Genomic DNA, 12,262 nt, shown 5'->3' with positions numbered 1-12,262 from the left:
ATTTAGAGTCTGAGTCTGCTCTTCTGTGCAAACCAGTGGGGTCAATTACTAAATTCTATGTGTACAATAACTTTGTGTAGAGCAGCAAAGTCCCATATCAATATTATTAATACCATAATTCCACATTGGGTGATTTTTTTTCTTTTACACCATGTTTAAGTTTACTTTTCATAGTTTTCTTATTCAAATTGAAAAAGTGAATTAGTTACTTCATGGTAAAAAACCACAAGAATTGTGAGGCTGTGCTTTCTTTTTTGAGAGGGGTGTGTGTATAGAAACTAATCTTTTGTTGTGGTTGCCCTCACTCTGCTAACCGTTGAAAAGTGTCTTCCTGAACGGGCTAAATTAAACTATTTAGTGCAATTAAAAAACCTATGAAAAAAAGAATATGCACTTCAGAACTTTTAAATGAAGCATGTAGATAAAGATGGCTTTGAAAATGTACATAGCAGAGAGACTGATTTCCATGAGCTAATCAGCCGGATGTTTATAAGAGACAGACTTAAGTGTCCCCTCCAGGCTGCTGTCCATAAGTGCCACCAACGTATCTACTCGGTTGAGTGGTGTAGATAGAAAGGGCAGGATGGTCAGAAGCTATATGTAACGTTTCTGAGCACCATTCCCACTAAGGAGACAAATCACATGGAGTTAAAATAGTTATGGTGGGGTAGGAATTCAAAAAGTATTTGTCCCAGGAAGAGAGGGTGTGATTTAATTATACTACAAACTTTATTAGATCATTTGTGAACTCTGTTGGCAGCAACTATTCAGTTATGGTTAAGGGAAGTTTATGTCAGTTCTCCTCTTTCGAACCTGCAAGGAACTGGCTGACCTTTAAAAAACTGAGACTGTCTTTGGGTATTTTAAAATATCAGACATTTTGAAATTTTAAAGGACTATGTGCATTAAGACCTGATTTTCCTTTAAAAAGCAAGTTTTCCTTGCATTCTCTTTGGAATTGCTAGAATAGATTGCTACACCTACAACAGATTTAGGACTTTTTCTGGTTGTGTTTGAGGGACCCAATATGACATATACCATGCTTCTGCAGGCTTGGGAGTCCCAGTGAGAAGTCAAATATTAAAAACAATATGTGTGCCTTGCAGTTCATAATGAGAGATGCTTCCTGGAGAGGGTTGGTTTTGTTGGGGGTTTTTTCATGCTGGTGAGAAGTGAACAAAACAGATCTAATTTTCCTCTAAAAAAAATGAATTTCTTCAGGCTGCTCTTGGATCACGCCTATTGCTCCCATTGATTCCAAGCTGGCTTGACTCAGCACTGTGTTTAAGTAACTCCCTTACTGAGACTTAGTCTCTCAGCTTTCTGGGGTTTTCTAAGTCCATCAGATTTTATTTTGGTATAAATGACAACACATAGTTGGCATCATAAAAGTAGGATGGCTGACCACAATTTAAGAGCAGCAGGAGTGACGGCTGTACAGCTGTTTTCATTGCCTCTGCAGTTTCAGTCCCTTAATGTAAACCCCAAACTTTCACCATGAAATGAACCTGCATCTGCTGCATCATGCAGCTCTTCACATAAAAATAAGTGTTATTCTGAATATTGAAGTTCTCTGGGAAAAATAAACCACTTTGTGTTAACTCTTTAGGTCAGCTTTTAATATAAATTACCATTGCATTTCACACTCTCAGGGTTCCACAAGTGGTTTGGAAGATCACATTTGTTTTGATGTATCAGAGAGAATGCTTAATTGGGATATTTGCTTGGTATTTGATAGTTCAGTTTTATTCTTTTAATTATTGTTTCTTAATCCTTGGCGTTGTGAGGTTTTGTTTGGGGCCTTCTGGGGTTTTTTTCATAAACAGTCAGCTACATGACTACTCGTGAAAGCATGTGTACTTGGTGGTTTCATGCTGTTTTGTTGAACAAAATAGATTTTGAATTCCACCTTAAATTGTTGCTTACTCTATACAAAATTCACAAAGATGTGTATTGCCTTCACAGTGTTTATGTGAGGAGAAATTACCAGATACTAAGCTTCAGGGTTGTTGAAATTTAGCCCTGGTCAAAAAGTCTTATCTGAAAAATCTTAGATGTCCCCTTGAAATAAATTTGTTTACATCATTCTAGTCTTGGAAGACAATCTTCCAGATCTGAAATGTGGGTATTAGTTGTATGTGTGTTAACAGTTTCTGTCAGGCATGGCATTCACTTTTTGGAAGTGCCTGAAGTTTATTCTAACAAACAACACAATTTTGTTATTTTTCACAAGGCTTTTGCTAGCAAAAATGTGACCTTAGCATGAAGGCTGAAGCCTGAAACGTCATTAAGTTGTAAGAATAGAAAAACAAATTTCTAAAAAATAGATTAGAAAATACAACTTTCATGCATAAACCTTCATGTGGAAAAGTCATTCTCAGAGGATTTAGTTGCAGTGTGATGTAGGTTTTAGAAAAGGGCAGGGGGGGAGCCATTATGGTTTGCAGATGTTTCAATCAATCCTCAACAAGGCAAGGAATAGTAATTTCTGACTTTTTGCTGTTTTGAATGCACTGTGAAATTTGGAAAAATCCTAAAAACAGTGCAAATTTAGCAGAAAGGCAGTAGTATTCTAGATTAAATATAGATTAAATATTCTCTTACAGGTAGTAGTTGTTATAAAGATGGTAACGCCTTTCTGTATGAAGGATGATGCACTCTTGAAGTTCAGTGTCTTAATTTTATTCCAATAAAAGTTCAATAAGATCAATATGTTATTCAGATCTACAGACTTGTAGAAGCAGTAATGTTAAATCTGTCATTTTAACTACATCCTTGTATTCTATAACATATTAACATATATATGTATGTACCGTGTAAATATAGTCCCACAATGGGTAATTTTACTTTTCTTTCCCCTAGACCTTCAATGAATTTGAAATAGAGCAACATCAAGAATGTGCTTATGACCACTTGGAAGTGTTTGATGGTGAAAGTGAAAAATCGCCAATCCTGGGACGCTTGTGTGGCAATAAAATACCAGATCCTCTCATTGCTACTGGAAACAAAATGTTCCTCCGCTTTATTTCTGATGCTTCAGTTCAAAGGAAAGGCTTCCAAGCAACTCACTCTACAGGTCAGAGATCAGGATGTGCTTTTTACTAATAACTTACCCATTGTTCTTTAGTAGTAGATATGCAGACTTTTTTTTTTTTTGTAGGAGTGGGATGAGATCACAGATGTAACAGCTGTATCTAATGAAGCCTTAAGCCCAGTAGGAAAAGTCTGAGATTGCAGAAAGTATTCTCTAATATTTTAGATATTCCTGTCTCTCTCTCTCTCACATTGGTGAGAAATTAAAGGGTGTTGAAATAGAGTCAAATAAGAAATGAGGTTCCTCAGGATTCATTACTTGAGATTATAAAAGATTGAATATCTTTTCATTGTATTTGTAATGACAACACTTAACTGGGACATGTGATGCACCTCCATTACTTTCCTGTTCTAACTTCAACAAAAATCTGGATTTCATGTAAACAGATATTTCTTTCCTGTAGCGCTTAAAAGGAAAGACAAACCAAAGAAGAATAAGAAAAAACAACATTAAAGACTTTTTAGGACCTTTAGAATATAATGTTCTTCATATTTACCATCCAATTTTCTTGTTTGGCAGAAGTCACTGAAGTTGGAAGCAGTGGTTTGTAATTGCATTTATAGAGTTTTTGGTACATTTTCAGTGTACAGATTTTCCCCCTGATGTTGCTTGGTTTACAGTGGCCTCTAGTGCTGAACCTCTGAACATCCAGTGCCTGCAGTAAAACAAGGGGATTTGGGGCTTTTTGGCGTTTATTTTAATCTTCAATTACAATGTCTGTCCATACTTTCCAGAGCTCATTCTTATTTATCCAGGCAATAAATAATTCAGAAAATATTTCATAAATACATCTTCTAGGAGATAAGTTTTAATGACAGGCAATAGTTAAGAATAGAATTATAAAGTTAGTGAGTTTTATTACACTGTAATAAAATTTAATTATATAGAATAAGATATAAAATATAAATTATATAAAATATAATTATAGTAATAATATATTTTCTGTATAATATATAAAATTTATAATAATATAATTGTAATATTACAAGGTTAACCTAATATGATATTACCAAAAATATCCATTAAATTGATGTGTAATGCTCAGCTAAAAAATCCTTATATATATCAGTGCTGGCATTTTGGGTTTTTTTTCCTTCTGATTTGTTCCAAATAATTCAAAATCTTTGGTAATTTAATTTCCCTTTTAGAGAAAGGAGACAACTGCATATCTGTTGTCTCCTTTTTGGGCCTTGAAAGTGAAAAGTTTAGCTACCTGTAATTCAGTTTGTTTTTCTTGTGGAAAATCCTCTTTTACAAGCATGCAATGTTTTGTGTTCCCTACTACAGCAACATTTTCCCTTAGATGCAAAATTGGATAGAGTAATAACTACCCATTTTTAGTTACCTGAGAGTATATAGTTAAAGGTCAGAACTCTTGCTAGAACGGGTGTTGCAAAACTGCTGTCTCATTTATTCTCCTCACTTTCAGTTTGGAGAATTGGAGCAGTCAGTATGTGAACAAAGTTCAGATGTACTAAAGACTGCAAGTTTTGTTATGACCTGCTGAATTTTATGTACCTTAAATATAAAACCATTTATAGCATGGACAAGCATGTGCTTTTCTGAGAAACTGAGAAAAATAAAATCTACCCAGATTTTAAGAATGCTATAAAAAACTACAAAGTTTGCCTCCTTAAGAGAGGACATTTATTTCTGTCAGTGGCTGTTGCACAGACTGCTCCCTGAGATGAGCCCTCATCTCTGGCATGTATCTGGAGGTAGCGTTTGAATGAGGGATGGCTGAGGTCTCACAGTCTGTTCCTCCAGCCTTGAGCCAAACACAGACTCTCTGTGAGAATTCTGTGAGAATTTTACCCCTGTGCTGTGGGCACATGTGAATGAGCAGACACCTAACAAGTGTACGGGTAGAGGATTGTACTCCCTTAGTTCATCTTTTCTAGGAAAAAATGGTTGATGGTGTGCAATGGGAGCAGATAAGGTTGTGTTTGATCCTGTATACCTGTGCAGACAGACAGGGAGTACTGAAGAAGCTGCTCCTGTCACTTCTAACACGTTGGCAGAACTCAGTCACTGAAAGGACTGCTGTAACACAACAGCAGTGAATGAGTAGCTGGATTCTGTGCCCAGAGCTATTCCTGCTGCTGTATTCCTGGCATCTTCATCATTTAATGGCCCCTTATTATTCCAGTGGATGCTGTCAATGATGATTTCCCTTCTATGACACTTTTTGGCTTGAAGTGCTATCCAATTTCGAAATTTCCATTTAATATTTCTGAAAACAGGATAAAAATGTAGCAGCAAATACAGTAAAGCTTAAAAAATAAACTGGCTAGAAAGGCTTCCTTGGGTGGAGCAAAATTTATAAAATGCTGTTTTGAAAGTGCAACACAGTTTTAGAAGGAGATTCTGTCATATTTTCCCCTCTCAGAAAAGGCATAACCTATCCAAGAGGAATTCATAAAAATGCTCCTGACAGAACATTAAACATCATTGCTCAGGGAGTGATCTGTCTGCCCTAACTCAGGCATCTAGTTCTCTCCTGGACAGCTTCATTTATGGTGCCTGGCTTCCAGCCACTGCTCTAGGAGGTTGCGGATCTACTGTAGGTCCTATTCGTGTCTGTCAGTGCTGGGAGGATATCTCAAACAAATTTGAATATCTCAGATGTCACTCAGTTTAGATGCCTGTGTTGCTTCTAAAATAGCTGTAATAATTCAGTATGGGAGTGCTGAATCAAATTTATAATCTTGTTTCATTAGCTCAGATGGTGTGGGTTTAAGCTTTTCCCAACTGTCTGGCTTGTTAAACAGTCAGGAAACTACTGCTCAATTTGTTCTTGTGTTTGAAAGAAGCCTGAAAGTCCCCAGAAAGGTCATGAAACACGAAGGGGTTTTTGTGCCTTAGATGATCTAGAAAGGGTCTTTCACTGAAGGTACCAAATGACCATGGTTTTACAAGTTGGACATATTTCCTTACAGTTGGAAGCAAACACCCTGCCTACAGCAGGGCAGCTGTGCCTGCACAATGGGTCAGCTCTGGTACCAAGGCTAAGCAAGCAGTGCTGCCCGGCTCTGCGCTGTGCCTGTCCCACAAGTCCCACTACAGAGCCTCATTGTGCAGGCTAGATGTGGACTTCTGAAACTGCAGCTTAATTCTTAAGAAACTGAAAATTTGGCTTGTAATTTCTATTCTAAAGTATGAGACTTAATCTGTGAGAGAAGGGCAGGGGAACAGGAATTGGATTGTTCTGTGGTTTTATGGCTACAACTATCCTTTAAGCTCCTGTCCTCTGTAGCAAGCAGAGGGAAAGAATGCAGGCAGTTCATTAAATGTTGTCTTGTTTGCAGCTGTTTGGTGTCTGAGGCAGTGAGATGTTCCTAATGTTGGCAAGAGTCCAGTCAAACAAAAAATAAACCCAAAACAAACCCCCTCTCCCCTCAACAAAAAAAAACCAAAAAACACCCAAAACAACAACAAAAAACCCCAAATGAAATTCAGAATAGGGAGAAAAAACAGTAAATTAGAATATCAGTGAGAAATAACTGTTTGAACTATCTTTCTTGCCAATGTTTTATCATGTGCTCTTATTTGTTCTTTAAGAGCAAAAAAATTGAAACTTCAGATTGAACTGGTCATGCATAATGGATTATTCATAAATTATATTTCCTGGTTTTATTCCTTCATTACCCTATTAAGAAAAAACCCACTCTTTTTAAAAAGTAAGGATTTGGTCATTACTATTATTAACTCTTAGCTGAAATGTGACTCTTCACAATATAATAGTGCAATTGGTCATGTTTAGTGTGGGTGGATCCACGAAGTAAAATTCAAAGGATCTCTTCACCAAAGCTTAGAAAGATTTGAATCTTGCTCTTTGTTTCAGGTTACTCTAAAACGATCAATCAGTAATATCTACATATTTTTAAATGCAGGTAAAATTATCTGTTTATTTTTAAAAATTGAATCTAAACTTGTGATTCTCAGTATTTTGTTCAAGCTCATTTACACTTGATGTTTTTATCAAGTGGTGTAAGAGATGATTTGTTCTTGATGAGAAACCAAAACAAAATTATTCTGTTTGCATTGAAATCTTCATACATGTAAAGTAAAAAATCCTGCACCCACCTTTTGGAAATATAATGCATTTTGGAAACAATGCATTTTTTTCTCTTAAGTACAATTTTCGTCTGTTCTTTATTGGGTTCTAATGACACTTATATGTTTTACACCTACCTTATTCACATTTACACTAGAGCTAATTAATATTTAAATTTTGAACACTTTAAGCAGTTATAAACAAGTCTAAAGCCCCACATCCATTTTGCAGCTGTGTACAAGTAGAGATTTATGCTAAAATAATGGTTTTGACAAAAGGCGTGGATCTCCTGCCAAAGGCTTTCGGCTCAAGAACAGCCTTTCAGCTACAAGAGTTTATCTGGTAGCAGCAGCTTTCTCCTGGCCCACTCTTTTGCAGAGAAAGGCCTGCCCATGAACTACACAGCAAACAAGGCAGCAGGCTTTGCAATAGTGTTTAGTATTGAGCTGGCTCTCCAGGTACCACGTTACGGTTACAGCTGACACTACTGTGAAACAAGAGTTTTGCACTCAGTCACTCACTACAGTGTGCTGGAGCTGATCCTCCCCTATCACTTGCAAATGGTGTCATTAACTCCTGTGGAAGCACCACCACTGAAGTGTGGATACCCTTACAGTGGCTGTCTTGCTGGCCACAGGAATCTTTCCAGTGCCTACTCAAAGACTGTCATACTGCTTTAGCCACTTTTCTTTGGTGTTCCCTGTCTTTGTCTTTCACTTGAAAATTATGAACTATGTTCAAATCTCTCTAGTTATAGAGAATTTATATAAGAAAACTCAGAATGACAGAGTTCTATTCATACTGTGTAGTACTTCTCTCTCAGCTTGTTTGATTAACCTGCTTGTGGCATTAAAATGCACACAGCCTGAATGAGACAGGTTATCTATGAAAAGAAAACAAAAATTTGCACTGAATAAGCTTCTTCATCTTCTTTCCCCTCCTCCATTTAGAGTGTGGTGGTCGTTTGAAAGCTGAACTGAAGCCCAAGGACCTGTACTCACATGCTCAGTTTGGTGATAACAACTACCCGGTTCAGGCAGACTGCGACTGGCTGCTGGTGGCCGAGCGTGGCTCCCGCGTCGAGTTGATGTTCCAGACTTTCGAGGTTGAGGAAGAGGCAGACTGTGGCTACGATTACGTGGAGCTTTTTGATGGTCATGATAAGGCAGCAGTGAGACTTGGTCGATTTTGTGGATCTGGGGTAAGTAAATAGGTAGAAACATTTTTATTTTTCATTTCTACAAAAAGAATAAGAAAGGCAGGGCAGAGGAAGGTAAAGGTCATGAGATTCAGTTACAACACCTTATAGTAAAGGTACTAGACTATCCACCTCATATTTTAGTGAATAAATTTGCAGGCTTATAGTGCAAACACTCCCTTGAAATATTTTCATCAATAAGTTCTTACGTATTTTTTGACCAAAGTATTGTAATGTCATGTTAAGCTTTAAGTAGCTGGCAGTGGCATGTTTATGAGCACACAAATAAAAGTTAGCAACTTTTTTTCCTTATATAGAGGGAAATGCACCAGTGTTGAAAATTACTACATTAAAGTTCTTTGAATTGGAAAGAAGCCACATTTTAAAGTAGGAGGGGCAGTTGGGAAGTATTTATAGTATGCTCATTGACTTTTAAGTCTGATTTTAGGAAAAAAAAATATGCTCCTAACTTGGGTGATTAATATGGGCCTTAAGAAAGCTGTGAAATCCTATATGCATTCTGGCACATTTTAACTGTAAGAGATGGAGGAAGTTGGCCAGAGGACACCCTGAAAATGCTGTATCCTATTTCCCATTTTAGACTTGCATTGGTCTGCTGGCTGCCTGCCATGGGAAAACTGGTGCAATGATCCCATAAGTCCTCATCAATTCTTTATATGTGTGCCAGTGCATGCACACTGTTGTACATATACTCTTTGCCTAGATAAAAGGCTTCAAAGACTACGTAAGATGACAGGAGCTCTTAAGTAATCAATTATGTGTCACCTTTCTCAGCCTCTGAGCTGGATCAAACATTTTAGTCATTCATACAAGTTATCTGTAAACTGGCTTAAATCCTTTTAGTGCATTTTTGAACACTAATTAATGATGCACAAAAGGCGCTTCCACTTGTGCTGCAGGGGATGTATTCTAAGGGAAATGCTACAACTGAGTCTAAAGTCTACTAATTCACACAAAGCAATATTTTTCTTTGTTACTGTATTTTACAAGTAAAAGGGCAGCAAACCAGAAAATGGGCTGAATTATTTTCTTCTTTTGGGGGCTCTGTGTGGAATGGTTGTGCATTGGTGGTGGTTTGGTTCTTATAAGTTGTAAAAGAATGGCTTCAGATGCCACATAGGATAGATACAATTAAATAGAAAAGCTGTTGAAAATAAAAAGTGAAATTATCCAAACTGGAGTGGGAAAATAAGTATGTTAGTACATATTACCACCTTCTCAACTTTAGAAGAAGGCTTTGGTAGTTCAGCTTATACTTCTGATCATTGTGCTTCAGTAATAACACAGCATCGTGAGGGCTGTGAAGAATAAGATAGAAAGTAGGTATTGGCCTCTGTTTTTAATCTAAATTTAGAATATTGTATATGGTCCTGCCCAATCACTTTCTTTCTCCAGCAGAACTAGAGAAAAAAATAGGAGTTAGGTTATTTCCTCAGTCTGCCTCTAGACTTAACTGAGAGCACAATGAGATAGAACTGTTCTGTCTGATGATGTCGGATGGCATTGTATGAGACACAGTGGAATTACATGATGAGGTGTAGCAGGAAAAGAGAAATATTCATAAGGAGAAAAATAGTGTATGAATACACAGAGTGGACAGATAATTGTTTTTCTTTTATTAATTTATTTTAGCCACCAGAAGAAATTTATTCAGTTTCTTTTGCTTCACTTTCACACTGATGATACAATCAACAAGAAAGGATTTCATATACGATACAGAAGTATAAAATATCCAGATAGCGTGCACACCAAAAAATAACACAAGAACCTCTATGCCAGAAAAGAAGAGTGAGAAAGAAAGAATGCACAGTGAAAAGGAAGGAAGGCGTGTCATTTTTTAAAAAAGCTGAAGTCATTAGCACAAATTATTAATATAAGTTCAGTTGAAATGCTGACTTATAATCCCAGTGACTGAAATAAAATAAAAGAAGAAAATCACCTGTCCCAGTGGAATAGTCAAGAGGACTATCTGCAGGCTCCATACTTGACTGTCTCTGCAGAGCTTGTGAATGGACTTGGCATGCAGGGAGGATAGAAAAGCTTTTGTTCATGGTCCAGTATTTGCTAGAACTGCATGTGGATTCAATCAGTTTCATTCAGGGGAAGTGACCCTCTAGATCATTCTTCCTTCTGACAATTGTATGGTGTCTAGAAGGAAAAGAAGCTCTTTTAGGTCACACACTCAAATACTGTCCTTCTACCTAGTTGCTTTGACTTTGAATCCTGCGTATGGTATGTACAAGGACTTAGAAGAAGATACGAAATGGGAAGGCCTTCCTGCCTTGTTCTGTATTTTTTACAAATTCACCTGTCATATCAGGTTATCAGTGTTTTGAAACTGGAAAATCCTTCTGAAAATTACTTCTGAAATGTAACTGATCTATAGAGTATTTTGTTTTACTAATGACTGAGAAGTCTGAACTGTTATATCAGTCATCACTAGTGACCAGTCACTAGCTGACTGAATTTTAATGGTGTAAGCATCTGAAAATGTTTGGTTTACTGGTTAAGTAAGCTATCTCTGATGATGTGCTCTTATTTTGCACTGAATATAGAATGAGACTGAAATGAGAACCTGTCCTGAATCAAAATCTGTATCCATGAGAAAGAGAAATGGTCAAGGATCATCTGAAATTCCTGAATCAAAATCTGTATCCATGAGAGAAATGGTCAAGGATCATCTGAAACTCCGCCTACTGAATTTTTTTTCAGCAGTACATTTGAAACCACTACTAGGCTTTATTTCTTTGGACCTTTTTGTGAATGAGCTATTTGCCTGATTCAGTTACTCAGAAATGAAGCTGCAGTAGTGTCCAAAAGACAAGTTTCCCAAAGAGGTTTTTGTTAGTTTTCTTTCCTAAGAGTAAGACTATCCATGGTGGTGAAAAAAGCAAAATGAAACAACAGACCCAGGATCTTTTTGATATCAAGTGTGAATTCCTATGGTGCTATTCCATGAACATTAAAAAAAAAACCAACAAGAAGTTTTAGAACTTTTGAGCCAACAGTTTGCAGATCATGAATGTCTCACTATACCTGGCTGCATCTGGAGAAGGAAGGCTTTACTGCTCCAATGGAAAGTGGGTTGCAATGGCAGTGCTATTCCTGTGGAACAACTACTATTATTGCCTTAGAATCCTCGCACACAATCAGACAGATCTTCCTGTAGATACACTCCTAATTTGATAAATAATTTGACAACTCGAGCATCTCTAGCATACACTTACAAAAGGATCTTCAAGCAAAAGCCCCATCTGCAGAGAGAGATCATCTGCTGTAAATACAGAGACCTGCTTTTGATGTAGAGATATGTTACATTTAGAACTGAGATATTCTATGTGCTTTAGGCCGTACATGGCTCTAGTCATAATGTATATGCATTATGTAAGTATTGTATGAATGAGTGCTCCAGGAGAGTGAGAGGTATTGTATGGGTGAATATGGAATTGTTTCTTTATGTGCCAAGTTCTATCAGGACCCTGTTTGACTGTAGCAACTTTTCTTTAAAGGCTTCATAGACAGATAACAAGGACTTCTAGTTTGCAAGAATCAAGTTTAAATGAAGTATTATGTTTCACTTACAAGAAATATTATTTTGATATCCTTTGATGTAAGTTGCTACTCAAATTAGCTTAGTTTTTGTTTCCTTCTATGAACATACATTGGCACTAATAAATCTGACCTTTTTTTATAAAAATAAAAACTGAATGTCTGTATAGATCTCTTTGCTTGTTTTAACAGTCCTGTTATTACTCATATATATTTTTCTTTTTAAATAGCTGATGTGTGTGAACTTCAAAAGCTTAATCATTTCTGTGTTTTTATAATGCTGCTCCACTGTCCTTTGGCTCATTTTTCAGGTTATTTGATCAAGAAATGAACTACAAGCATT

The 12,262-nt window shown here is 36.7% G+C and overlaps 1 protein-coding gene across 1 annotated transcript in view; it reads left to right on the top strand.

Annotated features, from left to right (window-relative positions):
- The window catches only part of TLL1 (tolloid like 1), a 125,561-nt gene extending 114,559 nt beyond the window's left edge, over positions 1–11,002 (top strand). The window contains 4 exon segments of the mRNA XM_005415561.3: positions 2,863–3,076; positions 8,102–8,352; positions 10,003–10,025; positions 10,027–11,002. Of these exon segments, the coding sequence (XP_005415618.3) occupies positions 2,863–3,076; positions 8,102–8,352; positions 10,003–10,025; positions 10,027–10,129 (591 nt within the window). The 3' untranslated portion in view covers positions 10,130–11,002.
- The last annotated feature ends 1,260 nt before the right edge of the window (positions 11,003–12,262 follow it).

This window comes from Geospiza fortis, unplaced genomic scaffold, assembly GCF_000277835.1.
Source record: "Geospiza fortis unplaced genomic scaffold, GeoFor_1.0 scaffold40, whole genome shotgun sequence".
Taxonomy (NCBI): Eukaryota; Metazoa; Chordata; class Aves; order Passeriformes; family Thraupidae; genus Geospiza; species Geospiza fortis.
The sequence above is the reverse complement of the archived record's forward strand: the minus strand, read 5'-3'. Positions and strand labels throughout refer to the sequence as shown.